General features: G+C 42.2%; 1 protein-coding gene across 1 annotated transcript in view; it reads left to right on the top strand.

The window, feature by feature from the left end:
* The window catches only part of LOC110509404 (sodium/calcium exchanger 1), a 68,030-nt gene extending 56,781 nt beyond the window's left edge, over positions 1 to 11,249 (top strand). Inside the window, exons 5-9 of the mRNA XM_036968337.2 lie at positions 2,588 to 2,694; positions 4,763 to 4,881; positions 7,937 to 8,036; positions 8,517 to 8,789; positions 8,924 to 11,249. Of these exons, the coding sequence (XP_036824232.1) occupies positions 2,588 to 2,694; positions 4,763 to 4,881; positions 7,937 to 8,036; positions 8,517 to 8,789; positions 8,924 to 9,303 (979 nt within the window). The 3' untranslated portion in view covers positions 9,304 to 11,249. The remainder of the gene's footprint in view (positions 1 to 2,587; positions 2,695 to 4,762; positions 4,882 to 7,936; positions 8,037 to 8,516; positions 8,790 to 8,923) is intronic.
* Positions 11,250 to 27,477: the final 16,228 nt, after the last annotated feature.

Consider the following 27,477-nt stretch of genomic DNA (forward strand, 5'->3'; position numbering starts at 1 on the left):
GTCTGGTGTGTCCAAATTGGAGATTTTTGATTATATTTCATATTTGAGATTCTTCAAAGTAGCCACCCTTTGCATTCCAATCGCCATTTCTTTGTGAGACCCAGATTAGGTGAATGGATGATCTCCGCATGTGTGGTTCCCACCATGAAGCATGGAGGAGGAGGTGTGAGGGTTTGGGGGTGCTTTGCTGGTGACACTGTCAGTGATTTATTTAGAATAATTAGTTTTTCAACAGGACAATGACCCAAAACACACCTCCAGGCTGTGTAAGAGCTATTTGACCAAGAAGGAGAGTGATGGAGAGCTGCATCAGATGACCTGGCCTCCACAATCACCCAACCTCAACCCAATTGAGATGGTATGGGATGAGTTGGACCGCAGAGTGAATTAAAAGCAGCCAACAAGTGCTCAGCAGATGTGGGAAGTGACTACCTCATGAATCTTGTTGAGAAAATGCCAAGAGTGTGCAAAATTGTCCTCAAGGCAAAGGGTGGCTACTTTAAAGTATCTCAAATATAAAATATATTTTGATTTTTGTTAACACTTTTTTGGTTACTGCATGATTCCATACAGTATATGTTATTTCATAGTTTTGATGTATTCACTATTATTCTACAATGTAGGAAATAGTACAAATAAAGAAAAACCCTTGAATGAGTAGGTGTGTCCAAACGTTTGACTGGTACTGTACCTTAATCATGACTGCTGCAGTCAAATGCAATGGGAGAGTTTGTTCTCTAATTGGTTGATTTATCGCAGGCATACAGATCTGGGAAGAGGCCAGACTCTAAATCTAAATCAACATAAATGTACTTTTGTTTTATAAAAACAAATAGCGTCTCTGCTGAAGAAATATAACATAATTCAATCTGTAGCTGCACTTTTTCACACAGTCTAGCCTGGGATACTATCTGCATGCACATTCAAATTAAAATCAACATATATTTCACACTCCCAGTTAATGGAATAATATTATGTAGCTATCAACATTCAAAACATGTCAGATGTGAGTAGGTTCGTTAAACACTATGCAAAGTCTCATACTTGGTATTTCATTCACTGCACTGCTCGACTCAAGCGTGCTGCTGTTGGGATGTACCCAGGGGAGTAAGTCAATTTGTATCTGTGTGGAGTGGTTATTTTAGACCTACTTACTGTGTGTGTGTGTGATGTGTGTTTGTTTTGAGGTTTTGCTCCAGTGAGTAACCGTGCCATTCAATACCTGAAGGCCACAGTGTGGAAATAAGGTCTTGTGCTTAAAGAGATAATTGCACAAATGCAGTTTTCCTGCTTGCTTGCGTTTCCTCCTCCTTCCTCCTGTTGTCATCATCCGTCTCCATCAGGCCGTGTGCACCTCTTCCTGTCTTCCGGGACGGCCCTTCAGTCTGCGTGGGGAATGTGTAGACGGGGAGTTGACACCTGGGACCTCTCCACTCATCTGTGTGGACCAGAGCCTGTCTGCCAGAGGGTGTCTGTTTGTGTAAGGCAGAGGTCTGCTGGGCATAGGAGCACGATGGATCCGAGACTATTCTTATCTGTACACTGTCTGGCTTGGCCCATCTGCTGTAGCCAGCCCTGCAGTCTTAACATAGGCCTATCTGATAGCTGTCCACCGCTGTCTGTTTGGCTGCTGTGGAACTTAGAGTTCAGCCACCCATGGGAATAGTCCATCGAACGAACAAGGCTGCTTTAGACACATTTACACTGATATGAGGCACCACTTGGAAAGGCTTTCTGGGTCACTGGACAGAGGACAGAGAGATGTGGTGAGGCGTAGGTAGAAATCATGTGATTAACACTGTGCCATCCAATAAAGAATATTTCCTAACTCTGTGAGGGCTTAAGCAGCAAATTTGGGTTGCAGGGCAAGATGGAAAGGAAAATAACATAGTGAATTACATTTAAGTGATAACTCATAGACACGACACATGAATTAAAAAGGTATCTAGTGATAAGGTTGGAGGAAAATTAGGGTGGATGGATGGATGGGTGTGTGTGTGTGTGTGTGTGTGTGTGTGTGTGTGTGTGTGTGTGCATCGTGGCCGTAATGTATATGGCTTAACCGCTTAATTGTTTGTTCCCAGAAGTGTCCCTGCCTGCCTTAGTGCCTTTCTTCATTATTCATGAACCCTAATTACCTCTGTGCCTCCCACCCTGCCTTCCTCTTTATATCACTCTCACTTTCTCATCCAGCCAATGGAAGAAAATAAAAAGAGATAGCAAGCAGTTTTCTCTCCATCTTTCCATGCTGATATTCATCACCCCTTATCCTCACCTCTGTCTCTTCACCCTTCTCTGTCCCCATCTCTCTCTCCTTCTGAAGAGCTTCTCTCATCTCTGTCCCCATCTCTCTCTCCTTCTGAAGAGCTTGTCTCTTCTCTGTCCCCATCTCTCTCTCCTTCTGAAGAGCTATCTGGTTCTTTGTCCCCATCTCTCTCTCCTTCTGAAGAGCTATCTGGTTCTTTGTCCCCATCTCTCTCTCCTTCTGAAGAGCTATCTGGTTCTCTGTCCCCATCTCTCTCTCCTTCTGAAGAGCTATCTGGTTCTATGTCTCTGACCCAACATGTATGTTTTTCCCCATCTGCAGGAAGCTGTTGGAGGTGAAGGTCATTGATGATGAGGAGTATGAGAAGAACAAGACCTTCATCATCCAGCTGGGGGAGCCTGTGCTGCTGGAGATTGGACGGAAACATGGTCAGTGCAGAGCCCTGCGGGTTCAAAGCTGCCATTTACTGTAGCAGCCTCATGTTATTGCTGTCAGATTTAACAGTCTTAAATGTTGTATTTCACACCATCAGTTATCGGAAAAACACAACAGCTGTTTATGAAGGATGGAATGGTAATTCTGGAAGTGCTGGGGTCTTTATTTGTTGTTGCCCCTGGCAGATCCATGTTTTAACTGATGAGGTTGCGTCACATAGAATTACAACACATGACATCCTTAACTTGTCATTTATTTTATTCCAAATATAGGTGTTATGTTGCTTTCATAAACCCATTAGTGGGGATTGGTAACATTAACAAATGTATATTGAAAAACAAACACATCACCAAAATGTATTTTATGGCCAGGATGTCCCCGAGTGTACAAATGGCTATACTATAGATGCACATTAGTTGGCATTAGTGACTTGCGGGGGATTTCATCAAGACTGAGAGTAGTTGGTCCATGTTAGTGCTGTTTCTCCAGGCTATTCTTCTCACTGCACATTCATTATAGTATTTTACACTAATGTAATGTTTTTGGTGCATTTCAATTATTCCTGCATTGCTGATACACATGATAAAAAATAATAATTAAACCCCTTACAAAACTCTGTATATTGATACATTGGTATACAGTTTATTCACAGAGAATTAATTTGATAAATAAATGACGTTTTTGTATACAGTGAGCTCCAAAAGTATTGGGACAGTGATACATTTTTGCTTGTTTTTGCTCTGTACTCCAGCATGTTGGATTTAAAATGACACTAACTATGGGGTTCAAGTGCAGACTGTCAGCTTTCATTTGAGGGTATTTTCATCTATATCGGGTGAACCGAAATAGAAATTACAGCACTTTTTGTACATAGTCCCTCCATTTTAGGGGACCAAAAGTATTGGGACAAATTCACTTATATGTCTATTAAAGTAGTAGAAAGTTTAGTATTTGGTCCCATATTCATAGCAAGCAATGACTACATCAAGCTTGTGACTCTATAAATTAGTTGGATGCATTTGCTGTTTGTTTTGGTTGTGTTTCAGATTATTTTGTGCCCTATAGAAATGAATGGTAAATAATGTATTGTGTAATTTTGGAGTCACTTTTATTGTAAATAAGAAACACTTCTACATTAAAGTGGATGCTACCGTGATTATGGATAATCCTGAATGAATCGTGAATACAGATGCACAAATATCATACCCCCATAACATGCTAACCTCTCAATATTACAATAACAGGGGAGGTTAGCATTTTATATCATACCCCAAGACATGCTAACCTCTCAATATTACAATAACAGGGGAGGTTAGCATTTTATATCATACCCCAAGACATGCTAACCTCTCAATATTACAATAACAGGGGAGGTTAGCATTTTATATCATACCCCAAGACATGCTAACCTCTCAATATTACAATAACAGGGGAGGTTAGCATTTTATATCATACCCCAAGACATGCTAACCTCTCAATATTACAATAACAGGGGAGGTTAGCATTTTATATCATACCCCAAGACATGCTAACCTCTCAATATTACAATAACAGGGGAGGTTAGCATTTTATATCATACCCCAAGACATGCTAACCTCTCAATATTACAATAACAGGGGAGGTTAGCATTTTATATCATAACCCCATGACATGCTAACCTCTCAATATTACAATAACAGGGGAGGTTAGCATTTTATATCATACCCCAAGACATGCTAACCTCTCAATATTACAATTAACAGGGGAGGTTAGCATTTTATATCATACCCCAAGACATGCTAACCTCTCAATATTACAATAACAGGGGAGGTTAGCATTTTATATCATACCCCAAGACATGCTAACCTCCCAATATTACAATAACAGGGGAGGTTAGAATTTTATATCATACCCCAAGACATGCTAACCTCTCAATATTACAATATCAGGGGAGGTTAGCATTTTATATCATACCCCAAGACATGCTAACCTCCCAATATTACAATAACAGGGGAGGTTAGCATTTTGTGGGGGGGGGGGGGTATGATATTTGACATTGAAGTGTTCCTCTCTGTTTCACAGGAGACTCCAATGAGAACAAATCACCCAACGATGAGGAGGAGGTGTCCAAGATGGGCTGTCCCAGCCTGGGAGAACACACCAAACTGGAGGTGGTGATAGAGGAATCCTACGAGTTTAAGGTAACCCACAAAAACAAACAAACAAACCCCCACAGACACACCCTTCTCTCATATGTCCCCCTCTCTCCTCTGTCCCCCCCTGTCTCCTCTGTCCCACCCTGTCCTCCTCTCTTCTCTATCCCCCCTCTCTCCTCTGTCCTCCCCCTGTCTCCTCTGTCCCCCCTGTCTCCTCTGCCCCCCCCAGTCTCCTCTGTCCCACCCTGTCCTCCTCTCTTCTCTATCCCCCCTGTCTCCTCTGTCCCACCCTGTCCTCCTCTCTTCCCTATCCCCCCTCTCTCCTCTGTCCTCCCCCTGTCTCCTCTGTCCCACCCTGTCCTCCTCTCTTCTCTATCCCCCCTGTCTCCTCTGTCCCCACCCCTGTCTCGTCTGTCCCCCCCTGTCTCCTCTGTCCCACCCTGTCCTCCTCTCTTCTCTATCCCCCCTCTCTCCTCTGTCCTCCCCTGTCTCCTCTATCCCACCCTGTCCTCCTCTCTTCTCTATCCCCCCTCTCTCCTCTGTCCCACCCTGTCTCCTCTGTCCCACCCTGTCCTCCTCTCTTCTCTATCCCCCCTCTCTCCTCTGCCCCACCCTGTCTCCTCTGTCCCACCCTGTCTCCTCTGTCCCACCCTGTCCTCCTCTCTTCTCTATCCCCCCTCTCTCCTCTGTCCCCCCCGTCTCCTCTGTCCCACCCTGTCCTCCTCTCTTCTCTATCCCCCCTCTCTCCTCTGTCCCCCCTGTCTCCTCTGTCCCACCCTGTCTTCCTCTCTTCTCTATCCCCCCCGTCTCCTCTGTCCCCCCCTGTCTTCTCTGTCCCCCCCTCCCCGTCTCCTCTGTCCCACCCTGTCCCCCTCTCTCCTCTGCCCCCCCCCCTGTCTCCTCTGTCCCCCTCTGTCACCCTCTGTCTCCTCTGTCTCCCTCTGTCCCTGCAGCATCATATTTCTGACCGACCACCTAGATCTGGTCTTATTTTGCAAAATTTGAAATTGTTTTTTTTTTTTCTCCACACCCTCTTAAGCCTTAACCTCGCCCATCTCTTTAAGGATTCACACGTGAGGCCATGTGCTAAACTGAGTGAGCAAGATAGTGTTGTAAACAACCAAAGAATAAGACAAAAGGTGGTGAAAGTAGTAGCCTATAATAAGGAAAATCTCCAGATAAAAATACATGTTATATAATCCTTGGCTTATATCCTAATCTGACTTTGGTGCAGGTCCTGTTGTTCTTCACATTACTGTCTCTGGTAAACAAACAAAAAATCAAATTAATAATGTATTTGTCACATGTACAGGATACAGAAGGTGTAAATGGTACAGTGAAGTAGTTACTTGCATATTTTATAGTAGCAATATAAAAATAGACAGTGTCCAGATATTAATATTTTATAAATATTTTATAATTATTAGATGATGCTTACCCAGACACTTGTCTAAATGGATGGGTCATGTGAAAGAATGCAGTAATATGAATATGAATCTGCAGGTAGATAAACCTAACCTACTAGGTTCAATGTTAGCTAGCTAGCTAACATGATGCTATAACTAGCAATGCAAATTGATTTCTGAAATACAAAATAATGTTACTACAAAGATCATGCATGTTACGTTAGCTAGCAAGCTAGCAAGCTAACGTTCACTAGCTACCCTTTAACCTTGAATGACTAAATTAGAAACGTATAATAGCTGAAAATGTAGCTAGACTCTTACCCATATACATGGACGAATGCTTCGCAGCAGACTGGATCCGCTTTAACTCTGTTTTGTTTGTAAAGCTTGTTTGCCCCACATTGTGTCAAGTCACTCCGGTTGGTACTGACCGTGTGCAGAAAGCAACTTTTTCCCACTGATCTTTGTCGATAGTGCCTGCTAAATTCAGGGCAGCAATGTTGTTGAGAGCAGTAGCCACACTTTTGCAGTTCTCCATGGCTAACTTTATATATTTTGAAAAAGCTGAGTAGCAAGGATTATCTACATGCTACATGGCAGACCAATCCAAACTTATCTCTTGGCATGCGCAGCCCATCCATTATCTCAGTCAATCATGGCTAGCGGGAAGGTTCCTGTCGTTTCCGTAGCTAAACAAATTAGTTTCTGTACGTTATCACAATCACACCATGAGTAGTTAATCATGAAACATACTCCACCGCCTTTCTTCTTCCCAGAGAGTTCTTTATTCCTGTCTGCGTGATGTACTGAGAACCCAGCTGGCTGTATGAACAGGGACAGTATATCCGGAGAGAGCCATGTTTCCATGAAACAGAGTATGTTACAGTCCCTGATGTCTCTCTGGAAGGAGATCCTCGCCCTGAGCTCGTCTACTTTATTGTCCAGAGACTGGACATTAGCAAGTAATATACTCGGAAGCGGTGAATAGTGTGCACGCCTCCTGATTCGGACTAGAAGTCCACTCCAAAAACCTTTCCTCCGCCGGCGGTATCATGGAGCAGCCTCTGGAATAAGTTAAATTGCCCTGGGGGGTGTGAACAAAGGATACAAATCGGGAAAGTCATATTCCTGGTCGTAATGCTGGTGAGTTACCGCCGCTCTGATATCCAAAAGTTATTTCCGGCTGTATGTAATAACACAAAAAACTTTCTGGGCTAATAATATAAGACACAAAAAAACAAAATACTGCAAAGTTGCTTAGGACCTAGAACCAGAGCTTCCATATCTGTCAGCTCCATCTTAACATACACCTAGTTACTGAAACGGGTCACATGTCTTTCTCCAGTGAGAGAGGTCACGGTCTCGTTACTCCTGTTGATGTCTGCCCTCCCTCTTCCTGTGAGGAGACTGTCTCGTTACTCCTGTCGATGTCTGCCCTCCCTCTTCCTGCGAGGAGACTGTCTGGACAGAGGCCAGCCAGGTCACCCGCTCAGTGGAGCAACTGAAAAAGATGGATGGGTCATTGCCCTCAAACAAATGAAGAACAAACTGGGCGAGATTACATTGTTTACCACACAAATTGGAAACATCAGACCAACCCTTACCCCTTCCACTCAAAATATCACACTTCTATCCATTCTATGTATTGATAACTCTAGGCTGAAATCTGATTGTGTTTTTTTTGTTTTGTTTAGAACACAGTAGATAAGCTGATTAAGAAGACTAACCTTGCTCTGGTGGTGGGCAGCAGTAGTTGGAGAGAGCAGTTTGTCAATGCTGTCACTGTCAGTGCAGGTGAGTGCCTTTTTCTCCTTCACTCCTAAATCTCTGGGACAGACTCACTAACGCTGCATGCTCTTGCATTAACGGAGAGTCAGAGGAGTGGTGTTCAGGGCAGAGAAATCACACTCTCTACTTTGGGAGGTAGCAGTAATGAAATCACAGACACGCAAAGTTGCTGTTTGAAAATGTATAGATGCAAGAAGCAATGTTAAGTCCAACTTTATTCCAAGCAAAGCATTAATGGTGAAACTTTTATTTCCCTACTAGCGCTGACCTTGTTGATAACTGCTGCACCTTATTGTTGTCTCACCTAGCTATCTTAAGATAAATGCACTAACTGTAAGTTGCTCTGGATAAGTGTCTGCTTGCTAAATTACTCAAATGTAAAATGTAACTCTAATTTTGTACCACGTAAAAATGTTGAATAAAACGCTGCATCTCATCAGAATGATTTGTACTATATGTGTAAACACCTCTCGTTCTCTCCCCCAGGGGATGATGATGAGGAGGAGAGTGGGGAGGAGCGCCTCCCGTCCTGTTTTGACTACATCATGCACTTCCTCACAGTGTTCTGGAAGGTTCTGTTCGCCTTTGTCCCGCCCACAGAGTACTGGAATGGCTGGGCCTGCTTCTTTGTGTCCATCTCCCTGATTGGTGTTCTGACGGCTGTGACTGGGGACCTGGCCTCTCATTTCGGCTGTACAGTGGGGCTTAAGGACTCTGTCACTGCCGTAGTATTTGTGGCACTGGGGACTTCCGTTCCAGGTGGGTGCCTGTCTCTATGTAGCCTACTCTCTCTGTCTGTCACTCTTTCTCTGGGCTGTATCTGTTTCTTGTCCGTGTCAGAATCAGTTACCTATTTCTAACCATCTATTTCTGCTTACTTTATGTTCACAAAGACACATTTGCCAGTAAAGTGGCGGCCATCCAGGACCAGTACGCTGACGCCTCCATCGGCAACGTAACGGGCAGTAATGCAGTGAACGTGTTCCTGGGCATCGGCGTGGCATGGACCATTGCGGCCGTCTACTGGAAGACCAAGGGAAAGAAGTTTCTTGTAGAGCCAGGTTCGCTGGCATTCTCCGTCACCCTGTTCACCATCATGGCGTTTGTGTGTGTCCTGGTGCTGATGTACCGCCGCCGGGCCGGCGTGGCAGGGGGAGAACTGGGGGGCCCGCGGACCGCGAAACTCCTCACCTCCCTCTTCTTTTTCTCCCTCTGGTTCCTCTACATCATGCTGGCCTCCCTGGAGGCCTACTGCCACGTGCCAGGCTTCTGAGAGAGAGAGAGAGAGAGAGAGCGAGAGAGGGAGCGAGAAAAAGAGAGAGAGCAAGATAGAGAGAGAGGAGAAAGCTTGTCTCCTATTGTTTACATGTCTATCCCTCTCCTTTTTGTGTACTTTTCTGAGTGTTTTAAAGTATTTATATTGTTTATTATTATTGCTACCGTGGATGCTTGACTCTGAAGACTTTTACCCCATTTACAATGACATGGATGGCAGCCTTAGCCATTCTGTTGGACTGGCACCAGCTAATGACTTGGTGTATGTTTTCAGATGACTTATGCCTTGAGGCATAGCTTTATCTAAATAGGCTGTCTGCACAAAATGAGGGAAATGAAATGACCTTTGACTCTTCTGAGAATGCTCCTATTTTGTTTATAGTCTATCCTGAACACTTAGCTCTTTTAGCCCCACTGATCGTCTCCTGCATCTCTCCATTCAGATAGAGGATGACCCTAATCAACCAGTCAATTTCTTGGAGATGATAGCACACTGACTCAGAAGAGCTGACCCAGATCCTCCTTCTCCCCATGTCTGAACATGGTTCCTGGTTGACCAACTATGTAACCCCTGATGCCCCACTAGCACAGTCATTCCCATGAAGGTTCTCAGCCTCTGCCCTGAACGTTGACTACTACCCTCAGCCCATCCTAACCCTCTTCTTTTTCAACAACGTTGTGCGCTTGTGTTGTGGACATTTTCGTTTTTGAAAAGTCAAGAGTGTCAAGATGTTTGAACAATGTAAGTGTTTGTAGATAAAACAGTGCCATATTCTATTTGAACAGGGTCTAAACATAACTTGTGATAGGAGTTAATGGGATAACTACAGTTGGCATGGTACTGCATTAGAATTAGTAGCCACTGAGGCCAAAACATAATGTCAGATGTTATTCAGGAAATGGTGATCAGTTGAAAAGCTGTTGGTGTTTGTTAATAAGATTAATATTACTATTTATCTCAAACTATTTGTTGTATATCACGTCAAAGAATAATATTACTACTAGGTGTGTACATGTGAGAGCGTGAGTGTGTTTTGTTGTATTGAGTGAAGAATAATTGTATGATAGAAACATTTTGAAGTATTGTATGTAACATTTTAATACGGCTATCCTCATGAGTGAAAGTCTAGATGTGAATCCAAGCTGAACACAATAACATGTGAATATATCACTGCCTGGTTCCCTGATCCACACTCTGTCTGAGGACAACCTCAGTCTCATAAGGACTTCTTCCAAGATACTTTTTATACAGGACACTAATCTATGTGAGACAATCTCTGCCAGACATTTTCAGCTTAATTAAAGTGTGCTTTACAATTTTAATTTGAGACGATGTACTGCAGAAGCACACTTTTTCCAAGGGTTTTGTATGAGTGTGCGAGCGTGTGGATGTGAATCATAATTCAAGGTATATGTACTCCTTGTCTTCAGAGTTTGATGAAAGGCATGGCTTTATTCCATCCTAAATGTTTACTCAACATGGGGGTATGGATTTTAATGATGAAATGTCTACACTTCTGAGTCCTCACAAATCTTTTTGCATTATTCTCTGTCACATTCAGGCTTTGAACATATTTCACCTACATGACTATGTCAAAGCACTGCATAGAGGAGAAAAAAAGGTTTTAAAACCTAACGATTCGTTCATTTCCTAAACATAGCACTTACGGTGTACAGTTTTTGAAATGGCAACAAATAAACAAAACTATGATGATGCTGTAATGAAAAAAAAGACCAAAACCAAATGATTGCCAAACCTTGCTGTAATTTGCATAAGGATAGTGTGTAGACTTTGTTTTTGAAATTTAGGATCCTCAGATCCATTCTTATGATTTCTAGATGTATTTATAATTACATGATCATTGCTGCTTTTATTTGGATTAATATGCACGCTTAATGTATGATCAGTGGAAATAAAAGTTGTTTATTTATTATTGTTCAAAATGGAGTTTTATTTATTCATTAATCAGGACTTTTAATCATAACCGGTGGCTGATTTTACAGGATATATAAAAAATGTCATTCTTCCCATGCAGCGAGAAAGCATGTTTGTATCAGTATGCTGTTTCTTATTGATTCACACAGGTAAACATTGTTTTATTGAATCTGAACTGCATTTGTCCGTGTAAAACAATGTGCTTGACAGATCCTGCTACTGTGATTCAGTAATCCAGTTACTGCCACACCTGGCCCATCACTGCCACACCTGGCCCATCACTGCACATTCATTACTCTCTCACTGTTGACTTTTTGATCAGTGTAAAAGTTTCCATAAATAACTTTTCTTACATTACATAATCATTAAGCGCAGTCTCTGCGCCCTCATTTCCTCGTCCTCCATCTGCTCTAATCAACCTGGGACATATGCTTCAGGAAGTTTTCATGATGCTTGTTATTTGGCATCTCAATGGATCACACACCACAAGCTGGGAATTTACAACTGCTGTTCTCTAACCCCTTAAGTTGAGTCCCTGTTTCTCCACAGACAAGACATTTTCCAGGTTGCTAAAATAGTCACGTCAGTCTGTAGCAAGGAGGGAAGTCTTTGGCATGAAACACTTTTCTTTGATGCAGATCCTTGTGCTGCGACAGCAGCTTTAAGTAGAGAGAGTTCTACAGGAATCCTACAGGAAAAAAATATACAGAAATTCCTGCAGTTGATTAGTTACATGTAGTTAATTAACCTTAGTTGGACTTTGGATTGAATCAACTGAACAGTATTAGGACACTAACATTTCAATTCCGTCTCAGAAAAGTTGATGTCAGAGTCATCAGGCACAAATCTGAGTCAGATCTGAAGTCATAGTCTGTATTTTTGCGATTTAGCGCTCTATTCCATCTGTATTGCTGAAGCGCTAGAGATTGCACAATAGTAATTAAAGGTCATTTCAAATTGAGCCGACCGTGAATGCAGTCTCCTCTAACCCGGGAACATTGCCTTTAAGGTCTATTCAATCCGTATCGCTGAAATTGAGTGCCATACTGTGATTGAAAAGGGGGGAGGGGTTCTAAGCTGATATATGTAGTTGTTTTAAGATGATACTATGGATCATTCAGCTATTTAATTTTAGGACCCCTTTAGGTATAAAAAAATATAGAAAAATGTTTTGGGATAAATATTGAATTTGGCCGTTACTACTATAGCCCATAGAAATGCATTGAATAACATTCATAAATGGCAAAAAAAGACCAGCTAAACATAACTCATGAGAAACAAGGTTTGTCTGTCCTATATCTAAGGGATATAAAAAAGCTCAGGAAATATGTTTGTTTTTATTGATGTACTGACCTTTTTACACATTTCACCCCTTTTTTTGGTGCACAAAACTACCTTTATACTTCCCTTCCTTTATCCTTATTTCTTTAAACTGGTACCGGTTACCTTCAGATGAGTCCCGGGACACTTGTGGGGGTCGTAGAGCTAAACGTGAGAATCGTTAATAATAGATAAACGGTTTGGACACGACAGACGTATTCAAATCAAATTTTATTGGTCACGTACACGTGATTAGCAGATGTTACTGCAGGTGTAGCGAAATGCTTGTGCTTCTAGCTCTGACAGTGCAGTAATATCTAACAAATTACACAACATATACCCAATAGACACACATCTAAGTATGAATGAATTAAGACTATATACATATTGACGGAACAGACTAAGATACAGTAGAATAGTATAGAATACAGTATATACGCATATGAGATGAGTAATGCCAGATATGTAAAGATTATTAAAGTCACTAGTGTTCCATTCCTTGAAGTGGCAGCCTCTAATTTTCCATGAAGAGCTGGGAATGATGGCTGTTTAACAGTCTGATGGCCTTGAGATAGAAGCTGTTAATCAGTCTCTCGGTCCCGGCTTTGATGCACCTGTACCTTGCCTTCTGGATGATAGCGAGGTGAACAGGCAGTGGCTCGGATGGTTGATGTCCTTGATCTTTTAGGCCTTCCTATGACATCGGGTGCTGTAGGTGTCCTGGAGGGAGGGTAGTATGCCCCTGTTAATGCGTTGGGCAGACCGCACCACCCTCTGGAGAGCCTTGCAGTTGCTGTACCAGGCAGCGATAAGGCCTGACAGGATGCTTTCAATTGTGCATCTGTAAAAGTTTGTGAGGGTTTTAGGTGACAAGCCAAATTTCTTTAGCCTCCTGAGGTATTTATGAGAAGAACGATTCTCTGGATGTCTCAAGGTCTGTCAAACACCGCTGTAGCTCTGCCACTTTCACCGCAGATGTGGAAATGCAACATCGGCGGATGCAGTGGATTGAGACACATACAATGCAACAACAACAAAATCTCTGTTGACAGTGCATGTCAGAACAAAAACCAAGCCATGAAGCCGAAATAATTGTCCGTATAGCTCCGAAACAGGATTGTGTAGAGGCACAGAGCTGGGGAAGGGTACCAAAACATTTCTGCAGCATTGAAGGTCCCCAAGAACACAGTGGCCTCCATCATTCTTAAATGAAAAAAAGGTTGGAACCACCAAGGCTCTTCCTAGAGCTGGCCGCCCGGACAAACTGAACTCATCTCTGCAGAACTTCACCAATCAGACCTTTGTGGTAGAGCGGCCAGACAGAGCCACTCCTCAGTAAAAGGCACATGACAGCCTGCATGGAGTTTGCCAAAAGGCACCTAAAGGACTCACAGACCATGAGAAACAAGATTCTCTGTTCTGATGAAACCAAGATTGAACTCTTTGGCCTGAATGCCAAGCGTCACATCTGGAGGAATCCTGGCACCATCCCTACGGTGAAGCATGCTGGCAGCATCATGCTGTGGTGATGTTTTTCAGCGGCAGAGACTGAGAGACTAGTCAGGATTGAGGGAAAGATGAACGGAGCAAAGTACAGAGAGATCATTGATGAAAACCTGCTCCAGAGCTCTCAGGACTTCAGACTGGGGCGAAGGTTCAACTTTCAACAGGACAACGACCCTCAGCACACAGCCAAGACAACGCAGGAGTGCTTGTAAGCGTCATACCCAAGAAGACCCAAGGCTGTAATTGATGCCAAAGGTGCTTCAACAAAGTACTGAGTAAAGGGTCTGAATACCTTTGTCAATGTCATATCAGTTTTATTTTTTTATACATTTGCAAACATTTCTAAAAAACAGATTTTGCTTTGTCATTATGGAGTATTGTGTGTAGATTGATGAGGTGAAAAAACTATTTAATCCATTTAGAATATGGCTGTAACATAAGAAAATGTGGAAAAGTCAAGAAAAGTCAAGGGGTCTGAATACTTTCTGAATGCACTGTCTATAGACAGGTGTGCCCCTTTCCAAATAAATGTCTAATCAATTGAATTTACCACAGGCGGACTCCAATAAAGTTGAAACATATCAAGGATGATCAATGGAAACAGGATTCACCGACATATATGGAAAGGGAAGAGAGTAGGGTGGAAGAGGCAGAATCAGGAGACAGGAGGGATAAGGATAGGGTGAGAGAGACAATAGGATAGAAGAGGAGAGAGTATTGGGAGAGATCGAGCGATAATTGCGACGGTGCATGACCACCTGGGCAGGGGCTGAGTGGTAAGGAGGGGAAAGAAAGAGTTGGAAAGAAATTAATCAAAGGCAGACGTCGGGGAGGTTGATTAAGATTACTTTATTGGTCAATTGCACACAAGGTCCGAAAAAAAGTGACTTTCTCTTTTAACCCAACCCCTCCGAAAGAGAGACATACATGATTTTGGAGCGGTGCGGGGGGCTGCCACACTGAGTGCCCGGGGGGATGCCACACTGGGTGCCCAGGGGGCTGTTGTTGTGGGGGATTTATGTGCCTTGCTCAACAGCACCATGGCTCTTGGGATTTGACTCCATCAACCCTCTGGTTGCCAGCTCACTTTCTGACAGATTTTTCCCTTCGGACCCGGGATTCGAACTGGCAACCCTCTAGTTGCTGTGTAACCCCTCTAATCGCTAGGCTACCAGCCATTGAAGTTGCCAAGTATGAAGAGTGGTGAGCCATCATCAGGAAAGGTCTGAAGGAACTCATTGAGGAACTCTAAGGGCACATGGTGGGCAATACATGACAACAATGCTAAGCTTGAGTGGACAAGTGTCATGACGTTGGCCTAGGGGATAGGTTTATGACAGTCATAAATACCTCTCCCCCCCCCCCCCCTTTTCCTCTCACTAACCTACTGATGTTACATTTAAAAAACCCTTGGTTAACAGAGATTCTGGGAACATCAGAATGTGGGGGGAAATTAACTGGTAATCCGAACAATGGATCATATGCGGTGGTACTTAATGAATATGATGTCAGTTCGGTTGTCATCTGAGACATTCTCCTCAATGATAAGATGACAAACTGCAGTGGAAAGTCTACACATCAGAGTTATCGGATTCACATGGAATTGTTGTTCAATTTAAATGTTTGAATATGAAATTATTTGTGATGGGACGAAATGTGATTTTAGCTTTTAAAATGTGAGATGTGGGTTTTCATAAGTTAGGGCTACTCACTCAGTGGCCCGCCCACGTGAAGAGACAGGGGTTGTAAACTATGAAACACACCCCTTTTCTCCTTCCTATATAAGCCCCTGACGACAATAGAACTTCCTGTTCTGAGGATATGAGGGCGACGGTCCTATGTCAGAATGGTTCAGAACGAAACCAACATCAGCATGAGCTTTGGTTGCAAATGGTATGAACTTTGAACTCTTATTCACTACAGAAGTGATACCTCCTAGCCGTTGAGTTAGCGACCACAGCTGCAAACACAGGTTAGGAAGGAACAGACAGTATCCCATCTACCACACAACGATGTTACAACGTATCCAATTGACAACCACAGACATTCTTCAAAGGACAGAGGACTGGGTTTGGCAACGCGGCCTTCCATCTACCACCAACCTAATGAAGCGCAGCTCAGAGTAAATATTTATTGCATTTTCCTTTTCCAAATGGGCGGTAATTTAGAATGCATAATGTATTTACGATAGCACAGCTTCGCCTTTGTTCCTGTCTTCCGCTCTTTCACTCAACCCAGACCCTTTTCCTTTGTGTAACAAGCCGTCATATCTGTTCCGCCCTCTAGGGACCTTTTCCTTTGACTTAATTTGTAATCAAGTTATGATGAATTGTGTGTATGTGAATTCTGTGTGATTAGTTAGGTATTTAGTAAATAAATAATTAAACCCAATTTTGTATTGCTGATTCAAATTGTTAGCCAAGGTTCTTGCAGATAAAATAATTTACAATTTTCAGATGAGACTGAAGATGAAGATTAATGTTGACTACTATTGATGTAAAATAGCAAACTAGTAAAATAAAACTAGTTCTTTAAGAGTTATTCGGAAGATAACAGCTCTATAAATATTATTTTGTGGTGCCCGACTCTAGTTAATTACATTTACATGATTAGCTCAATCAGGTGATATTAATTACGGAGAAATTATTTTATAGAATAGCATGTCTTATCAATTAATCCGGCATAGCCAAAGACACGACAAGTGACAGCATGGAATTTCAATGAGGAGATAGACAAGTGAGAGAGGGAGAAAAGAGAATCTCCACTTGGGAGAAAATGCGTAGCCTTGTGCCACCACTGCTACTGCCAGATACTCTCGGACTATGAGAGGAAACGTAATCAGATGAGTGCAGCTGGAGTAGCTGTGTTCTCTGGGGTGATCCATGTCTCCGTCAGGGCCAAAAAGTCAAGGGACTGAAGGGCAGCATAGGCTGAGATGAACTACGCTGCTAGAGACCAGACACTAAATTAGAAGGATTGAAACCAAGGGGTGGGTGTAATGTCCGGGGTGTAGTGGAGGAAGGAGTCAGACGCAGGAGACAGAGTTCAGAGTAGGCACGTATTTAATACACCGACCAGGTGAAAAAGCAGATGCCACTCAACACAAATACCCCAAACCACAGATGAACTAAACTGTCTCCAAAAAACAGCTCACGTACACGAAACAGTCGTGACATACACGCCTGCACGACAAGTACACATAGAACAATCCCGCACAAAGAGCAGGCGGGCCGGCTGGCTAATAAAGCCCAACTAATAACCAAATTAACAACAGGTGTAACCAATAAACAGACAAGGAGGGGGAGGAAAACAAATCAGTGGCAGCTAGTAGGCCGGTGACGACTACCGCAGAGCGCCACCCTAACGGGAAGGGGAGCCACCTTCGGTAGGAGTCGTGACAGTGGGGAGCATCTAAAGCCTACAGGGAGAATAGCAAACAGGTATTTCTATACCCAACACACAATTGTCAAAGCTACAAAAGAGAAAAATTAGATCATAAATTACCATGTAAGATAATCAAGTGAGAGAGTGGTGTGGAGCCTTCCTCTCTTTCCTTCCTCAAACAACTCTGCAGAACCGTCTTTGTTACAGCAGCGGTTTAAGTGCCGAAACCGCCGCTAACATGACCACTGCTGAGAGTAAAGTACTAACAATAATTGCAAATTGCCTTGCGGAGGTGAAGAGCACACCTCCCGGTACTAATTGCTGATTGCCTAAGAGAGGAGAAACACCTCCCCCTCCAATACAGCCGCTGATTACCAAAACAACAGTCACAAATTTCCCTGCCCCTTATTCCTGGTTGATGTGTCAACAATCATTTGCAAATTATGAGCAGTCAGCAGTTCACACACCAAATAGTCTACTGGGAAGACAGGAAGCACTTAAAGTAAACGGCCCTAGCTAGCAAAAACACCATACTAGACAACAACAGATTAAGACAAAAATGATTATTTTCACTCCTGGAGATCTCTGGAGTCTAGAGCTGCTGGCAAATGCAGGAAAGTGCTGTTTGAATGAATGCTTATGAGCCTGCTGCTGCCTACCACTGCTCAGTCAGACTGCTCTATTAAATCATATACTTAATTATAATATAATAACACACTGAAATACGAGCCTTAGGTCACTAATGTGGTCAAATCCGTAAACTATCATTTCAAAAACAAAACATTTATTCTTTCAGTGAAATACAGAACCGTTCCGTTCCACCGTACGGGTGGAATCCCTAAGTCTAAATATTGCTGTTACATTTCACAACCGTCAATGTTATGTCATAATTACGTAAAATTCTGGCAAATTAGTTCGCAACAAGCCAGGCGGCCCAAACTGTTGCATATATACTGACTCTGTGACTCTGCTTGCTATGAACGCAAGAGAAGTGACACAATTTCCCTAGTTTAATATTGACTGCTAACATTAATTTTAAAATGCAGATTACCGATTGATATGAAAACTTGAAATCGGCATTAATTAATCGGCCATTCCGATTAATCAGTCGACCTCTAGAATGAAGCACACTGAGATGGAGCCTGAGAAGCTGGTTATATACACAGTTGTAACGTGGACCTTCCGGGATACGGATTGAAAAGAGTCCTTAGGTGTGACTAAGTCTGACTTTTCCGGGATACGGATTGAAAGGAGCCCTTAGGTGTGACTAAGTCTGACTTTCTACCAGAGTCCTCAACTCTGGTAGAAGATCTAACTCTGGTAGAAGATCTGCCTCTACTGAATGCCTGTGTATCTCATATCAGTTCCTGTACGGCCAGGGACCAGGCTTGCTTTAAAGAGCAATCCAAAGTCAAGGTTATATGAATCAAGCAATTATGACTTTGTTGGAGTGAAACCATGCCACCCTTGTACCCTGCAGAACCAGGCATTCCCTCTTCCCCCAATCCCCTCTTTATCAGTTGAACTTTTCTCCTATTACCCAGTTGAGGCTGGTTACTGTAGTGTTTCAGCAGTAGAAAGCTATTTTCTGATCTGTTATCTATGAGAGTAAAAATTAATTTAAATAATTTAGACGCTTGACCTGTCGTAAGCCTTGCAAGATGTCAAATGTCATAGCTCAATTGTTATTCCAGACAGTTTTCAGTATCAAGAGTTGGTTTGACACCAAGCATAGCACAGGAGGATAAAGATCACAATAAAATGTCAAGGGCATGTATAGTCAATATGAACAATCAATATTCTATAATATACTATGTATTATTCATTCTGGTCTATTGAACACTAAACATAAATCACAGAAAAAAAAAGCACAGTACTGTACATCCTTATTGTTGATATTGTCCTTAATCAGATTATGTTTTTGCGAAATCACCAGAAATAGGAAAGGAATGTTTTTCAGGTATGGGCACCCCTGGGAGGGAAGTTTCTGCTCTGCAGCTTCAAAGGATTTCTTTGGTCCTTGGGCTGTAACAAAAGTTTATGTGCTCTTATTTTGAAGTGTGTTTAATACATTTATTCATATACTTGTAGCAAATAGAGGCAAGATAAAGTGTGCACCTCTGCATGTATTTTTAGTGTTTCTTGTTGCTAGGCGACCTCTCAAAGAGTCATTGTCTTTCTGTCATTGTGTTGTCTCTTGTCGTTGCAGTTAGGTGGGCGTGTTGGTTGTAATTTCCATTTAAGGTCATTCTCCTCGTCTCTCTGACTCACTATAAAGTAAATTAGCTATTGTGAAAGAATTAATCTTATTGAGAGAGAGAGGGGGGAGAGAGAAAGAGAGAGAGAGAAACAGAGAGAGAGAGAAACAGAGAGAGCGCACTCAGGAAAAGACTAGCGGACATGGATGCCCTAGGATAGTGAGTCATGATAGAGCCCCCACGCCATGAGGAAAGTTTAGCAACACAACTACTGTATGATACATTGGATGGAGTATGAATTTATATGATTCAACTTCCTATTTAAGTATTTTGAAAGATGCACTGTTTGAGTTGTGTTCTGCATGATGTTTGTATGGTGCTCTGATTGGTGGACAGTTTCTAATTAAAATATCAAAGGGACAGGCTTCCTGGGTGGCGCAGTGGTTAAGGGCGCTGTATTGCAGCGCCAGCTGTGCCATCAGAGACCCTGGGTTCTCTCAGTTGATGCATTATGCTGGCCAGTTTGTATTTTCAATCTAAATTATCTAAATTAACAATCTAAATTAAATTAAAACTATTTGACAGAAATATCTGGGTTGTTCCACGAAATGAGTGCCTTTTGATATTTTTTTTGTGTGTTTTTAAAAACAGTTTTACCCCTTTTTCTCCCCAATTTCGTGGTATCCAATTGTTTTAGTAGCTACTATCTTGTCTCATTGCTACAACTCCCGTACGGGCTCGGGAGAGACGAAGGTTGAAAGTCATGCGTCCTCCGATACACAACCCAACTAAGTCGCACTGCTTCTTAACACAGCGCGCATCCAACCCCGAAGCCAGCTGGCAACACTGGCAACCTTGGTTAGCACACACTGCGCCCGGCCCGCCACAGGAGTCGCTGGTGCGCGATGAGACAAGGACATCCCTAGCCCAAGCCCTCCCTAACCCGGACAACGCTAGGCCAATTGTGAATTGCCCCATGGACCTCCCGGTCACAGCCGCTTTAGGACAGAGCCTGGGCACGAACCCAGGGTCTCTAATGGCACAGCCGGCGCTGCAATACAGTGCCCTTAACCACTGCGCCACCCAGGAAGCCTGTCCCTTTGATATTTTAATTAGAAACTGTCCACCAATTTAGATTTTGAAAAGCCTGTTATATTTAGTGAAGTTCCCTTTAATATAAACCACATGGAGAATTCAATATAAATAAAGACTTGCTAAAGTGACAAAATTCTGCATTTTGACATGTCCCTCAGTACACCCTCTGTGACTTCCAGGAAGATTTTAAACCACTTAATCCCAAAATGTCCTCAAGTGTTCAGCATCATTGTAAAGCCATAGTTATTTTGTTGCTTTCACAAAGTCCTTTCTGAAGATTATTACGTATTATGTGATTAGTGATTCATAAAAACTAAAAAAACTGTCCCTCATTTTAAGGTCAACCCTGTTACGTCAACTGAACTCTCGTTTTAATATGATGAAACTATTGTAATTTTAAAAAATGTAATCAAAATAAACATTGAACAACTAATAGTCAAATCATAGTGTAAAAGCAGGTGAGCTGGATCTACTATTGTTGGTGTTTTGTGGTGGAAAGCTGAGCAGGTCAATAGAAAGACAGGCTACATTATTTTTGTACTATTTTTTTTTTTTGTGAAGCTTGCAGCCAATTGCCCCTCTCCCTGTTGCACACAAACTTACATTTCCCCTTTCACAAGAGGATTTATGGCTGATTTAAGATGAAATCGTCAACTGTGTTACGGTCAACTGTGTTACTTTATTTGGTACTTACTATACTCTTTTATTCATTTACCTCTTGAGATGGGAAAACTTGTTTTTTTTATTAAATTCTCTTTATGACAGAATTTGATGAAATCAAATGTTGTTTTTTTAAAACCAAGTTACACATCTCAAAAAGTACCAAATTGGTGGAATGACCCAACACCTACTGCACTCATCTAAACATTCAGTAATTGTTCTACTGTCACGGCCCCCGTCTCTGCAGTGCAGGGGCGGTTCCTCCTGCAGGCAGAGCAGGGTCATTAGTGATTGGAGTCACCTGGGCTCAGGGTATTTAAAAGGCTTCACTAATCACTCTTCTCTCTCTGCTCCTCCAGGTATGATCCTGTTTTGTTTGTTCCTTTGTAGTTTTGCATAGTTTTCACTCAGTCATTCACATACACAGATTCACGCATCCCTGCACTTTACATACACCTTACATTATGATACTTTCACACCTCATTCCTTTTTCTTTGTTTAAAGTTAATGGTTTGGTTTATAATAAAGAACCTTTTTGATTGGCCAATACCTGTTGTTTGTGTCCCCTCATTTTTGCCACAGGCTATGAGCCGACCTGTGACACTACAGTATTATTGTCATGTATTCTGGTCTATGGTTGCGTATACTTCCCAACAAAGAGTGTGTGAGTGCGTGAGTGTGTGAGTGAGCGTGAGAGTACATGAAAGAGTATTACTTTCCAAGCATTCTTATATTCCAATTGCACAGTCATGTTGAATGTTGTAATAAAAAATGTTTTTGCTGTTCTCTAATGCATTATGTTTCTTAATTGAATTTCACAATTTCTTAATTTTGAAAATTAACATTCATCTTCCAAGTTCCAAAATGGCAGAAACTAAGTTTTAATGAAAATGAAATAAATGCATTCTTGGGGAGAGACATTGCTTTCTAAGATCCGGTGTTACCAGAATGTCTGACAGATGGTTCCCGACCCAGACATATTCCCCCAAAGACAGGAGAACTGCACAGCAGTGCAAAACAGTCATTAACGAGAGAAAGGGAGAGACAATGAAGAACAAAAAAGTCTGAAGTGCAGAAAGACAAAGAAAACAGAGAATTGAGGCCTCACAGGGAAAACAGAGCTGCCATAAATACCCCTAATAATTCAATTACTTAAACTGCAGCAGAGAAGTCTAAAGCAATATGACTGGGCCAGGATGATAAGGGAATAAAAGCAAAATAATTGTTAGCCCTATGCATTGGGGCAGGTAGCGTTCTGCCGAACCCAGATTTGTCCATCTGACTGCCAGATGGTGAAGCGTGATTCATCACTCCAGAGAACGCGTGTCCACTGCTCCAGAGTGCAATGGCGGCGAGCTTCACACCACTCCAGCCGACGCTTAGCATTGCGCATGAGGATCTTAAGCTTGTGTGCGGCTGTTCGGCCATGGAAACCCAATTCATGACACTCCTGACGAACAGTTATTGTGCTGATCTTGCTTCCAGAGGCAGTTTCGAACTCTGTAGTGTTGCGAAATGATTTGTACGGGCTACACGCTTCAGCACTCGGCAGTCCCATTCTGTGAGCTTGTGTGGCCTACCACTTCCCGGCTGAGCCGTTGTTGCTCCTAGACGTTTCCACTTCACAAAAACAGCACTTATTACTGACCGGAGCAGTTCTAGCAGGGCAGAAATTTTACAAACTGACTAGTTGTAAAGATAGAATCCTGTGACGGTGCCATGTTGAAAGTCACTGAGCTCTTCAGTAAGGCCATTCTACTGCCAATGTTTGTCTATGGAGATTGCATTGGTGTGTGCTCAATTTTATACAGCTGTCAGCAACGGGTGTGGCTGAAATAGCCAAATCCACTAATTTGAAGGCGTCCACATACTTTTGTATATATAGTGTATATATTCATACTGATGGGATAATCGCGAGCTCAGGCACATCAAATACCAGAGCTGGACAAGTTTGAACATAGATGTAGGGCTGGTAGTTAATAATGCATTTGAGCTGAATCACATTCTCTGCATATTAATGTTCGGCTTCACCCAAAGGAAAAGCAGCATTTTCTCAGTGATGGCTAAGCGTCTTTGGACTGTCAAGTGTGTCTAAAACCCTGCGGCTGCCTCTGCATGGGAGATTGCCCATCCTTCCTCCCTCTCTGAGCGTGCAGTGTACCCCTCCCCAACACTGGCGCACCTAATCCACATAGATGTCTACCAGGATTTGTGTTTAGGATTAGTATTGTTATGCAACACTTTATTTTTGTCGTTGAAAAAAGTCTGGGGGGAAACCTCCTCCGCACCTGCCACAAGCCTCTCATCCTGAGAAAAGGATTCTACCTCAAGTGAAACCTTCTGGTTCTCGCCTGTAGTTTGAATGGATTCCGTGAGGATTCGTTACATACATCTGCTCTTAGTTGTAACTGTTTAACGTGGCCCTTCATCTGGGTATGTAGCTGTCTTGAAAGTGCCAAAACCGCAGTTGAAGGTGGACACCCCGCCTCTGCTTTTGTAAAAAGCTAAGGGATGTGCTTTGAGAAATGTGGGCCCAGATATCAATTCAATGTCTATTTCAAGTTGGCTCCACATCATTTCATTGAGATGACGTGGAAGCAACGTTGATTCAACCAGTGTGTGCCCAGTGGGATGTCATTATGTGTACCGTATGTCTATGCTTTGTTGAGCTCAATCAGTTAAGGTAACATAACCTTGCGACTCAGAGCCTGATGATGGCTGCCAGAGGGCGCTAAATAAGATGAAAACATTGAAACATTGTTTTTATGACACAGTGACTTGAGCCAGACTTATTGTTATTGCCAGCTGTATTTTCCTGTGCACTGCAGTAACAACTTCCTCCACTGTAATTCACTGTCATCCATCACACATCGCAGTTGCCACGGCAGCAATTCATGCATGACTCAGCTTAATGGTCAGTGGATCACTTGCACATAGTTGTTATTGGAAATTGATTCCATTCTGTTCAAGTATGCTTGTCATGTATCTAAGCTGAAGGTGTTGGTCATCTGACACATGGACACACTTTTTGCTCAGTGACATAATTTTGTTCAGTGTCACAAATGAAAACAATTTCATATAATGACTTATGCAATTGGAACATGGATATTGCTGCGGGGAAATGAGTTTGAGTTGTTTTGTAAAAATATCATGTACCCAGCACATATAGTATAGCATGTACCCAGCACATACAGTATAGCATGTACCCAGCACATACAGTATAGCATGTACCCAGCACATACAGTGAATCTCATGAATATACACACAATACCCCATAATGACAAAGCAAAACATTATTTTTTTTGCAACTATATAAAAAATTAAAAACCCTTATTTACATAAGTATTCAGACCCTTTGCTATGAGACTTGAAATTGAGCTCAGGTGTATCTTGTTTCCATTGATCATCCTTGAGATGTTTCTAAAACTTGGAGTCCACCTGTGGTAAATCCAATTGATTGGACATGATCTGGAAAGGCCACACCTGCCTATATAAGGTCACACAGTTGACAATGCATGACAGAGCAAAAACCAAGCCATGAGGTCAAAGGAATTGTCCATACAGCTCTGAGACAGGATTATGGCGAGGCACAGATCTACCAAAACATGTCTGCAACATTGAAGGTCCCCACGAACACAGGATTTAATTTTTTATATAATCCATTTTAGAATAAGGCTGTAACGTAACAAAATGTGGAACAGTAAAGGGGTCTGAATACTTTCTGAATACATTGTTTTGGACAATGAATCACATGGTGAATCTTGTTAGTTTTCTTCATAGTGCCAGCTCCAAGAGTGAGGATGAATCAGACCCAGAGAAAAGCAACCCAAAGACATGGCTAATGTTATCCCACTTGATTTACTCTGATACACAGCTATGCTACTGTATGTAGCACCACTTGATCCAGTGTTTTCCATGTGAATTATACATGCAATATTGGTGGGTGTGTTGCAATAGAGCACAAATAATTCAGGTAAGATGAGAATGGGGAGGCTCACTGAAGCATTAAAGACTGTGCGATCTAAATTTCATATTGAGCCGACATATGCAGCATTTACCGTGAATGCAGTCTCTAATAGCGAGGGAACATTGCCTTTAAATTTCAATCACACTGTAACACTGAACTTCAGAGCTACGGAATACATCCATCCCCATTCTCCCAAATGTCTGGTGCCTAAATCAAGTGAAAATGCCCTGCTAGAGTTCCACACACTTAATGATAATCACATCAGTACCAGCATAACCCTTGAACAGTAAGACACCACAGCTTTTCACACCTGTCAGATCGTTGAAAATGGAATTGATATTCTGCTTAGAAAGTTCATATTTGTGTGTATTTTTTTTTACTTGAAAATATTAAAGCTAAAAGGCTTTCTGTTATGGTAGATTTTACCCCCCCCCCCCACACACACACACACACACACTTAAGGAAGAGCATTTACGCTTTGCTACATTTTGCTGATTAACTTTTAAACAACCGAGCCACTCCTGTGAAATCCTCATGTATTTTTTATTGGCTTTTTGTAGGACAGTGCAATCTTCACTTGACAAAGAGCATTCACAGAGAATGAGGAGGGAGGAGGAAACTGTGCCATGGAGGATCATACTGCTCTAATCTAGATCACTGATACACATGGCCACGGAGCCAATGACATGCTGCATTAGGGATGAAGGGATGAGGTACACAAACTCTGAAATCCCCCCAGGCTGCAATACACAGATAGAATTTGCAGGTCCTGCTCAGGCACATTCTCAGCCAGGATATTGTACAGCTGGGATAGTCCACTGGCTCCACTGTCAACCATCAGCCCGGCTGGAAAGAAAAGATGCCATCTGAAGGCTCAACAAAGTATGTGTTTCTTGGCCAGACTGCATCTCAGTAACCGTTGGGACCATGTCATATTGATATGGTATGATGATAGAGGACGTGGCTTGGAACCACATTTCCAGAGAAGTGTTTTCATCTTATCAAACATTACAGTTGCCCTTCACCAAGTTCTAAGCATGACCAAATCCCCTGCTTCGGTTGATCTTCATCCCTGCTTCCCTCACCACTTCCATTTAATCTGAGTCTTAATAATCTTTCAATATCAGCCAGCCTTATCTCCATGGCCTCTGTGTTCATAGATACAGTATCATTAATGTCACTGTTCTGGCCCTCCAGTGGTGGAATGACAACACTGTCAACAATGGTAAGGATGAGGCATTGCTTCCCAGGTACTGTAGATAGGAATAATGGTTGCTGTCTGACCTCTGGTGGTAGGCCTACCTTTTTCACAATTACCTTTCTCACTTATCTTGTTTTCTTCATAGCGTTGATTTCACATTACAATTGTGTTAATATCCACTGGGGAAAAACAAGTTGAATCAATGTTGTTTCCACATAATTTCAACCAAAAAAGTACATGTGATGACATTGAATCAACGTGGAAAACTGATTGGATTTGCAAAAAGTAATCAATGTAAAGGGAATTTAGTATTTTTTTTCACCCAATTAATTTAACCTAAGGAAGTGAACGTTATTGATAATAAGGGCTATTTGGAGAAAATCAGACCTCTGAAATGAAAACGGATGCCCCTCCCTTCAGCAAAATAGATTTGACCTGAACCCTCCATGAATGCATGAAAAAAGGGTGACCCTCTCCTATAACCCAAATAATAATGAAACATAAAGTGGATAGCAGAGACCATATCTACAGACCAGAGCCTTAGCCTTAGAGCCTTAGAAACCGTCCTGTAAGCATTACATGGCAATGCAGGGATTTTGCACAGGGCTGCGTGACAGAAGGTTGAGCAGAAGTGGGATTATCTACTTTATAGTAAAAGCATTGCATGAATCTATCATTGTATTTGCAGGTCCGAGAAAATTTTGATTTTTGTAAACATTTCATGCAATTCTACATGATTTCACATATAAGCAGAATGTTTTTTTAATCAATCAGTGTATTTATAAAGCCCTTTTCACATCAGCAGATGTCACAAAGTGCTATACAGAAACCCAACCTAATAATACCACACAAATTACTGAAATTACAGGCTAAGAATGGACAGAGTTCATCTTATCATATTTCTC

The sequence above is a fragment of the Oncorhynchus mykiss genome, chromosome 29 (assembly GCF_057628025.1).
Source record: "Oncorhynchus mykiss isolate SJ-2025 chromosome 29, ASM5762802v1, whole genome shotgun sequence".
NCBI classification, from domain to species: Eukaryota; Metazoa; Chordata; class Actinopteri; order Salmoniformes; family Salmonidae; genus Oncorhynchus; species Oncorhynchus mykiss.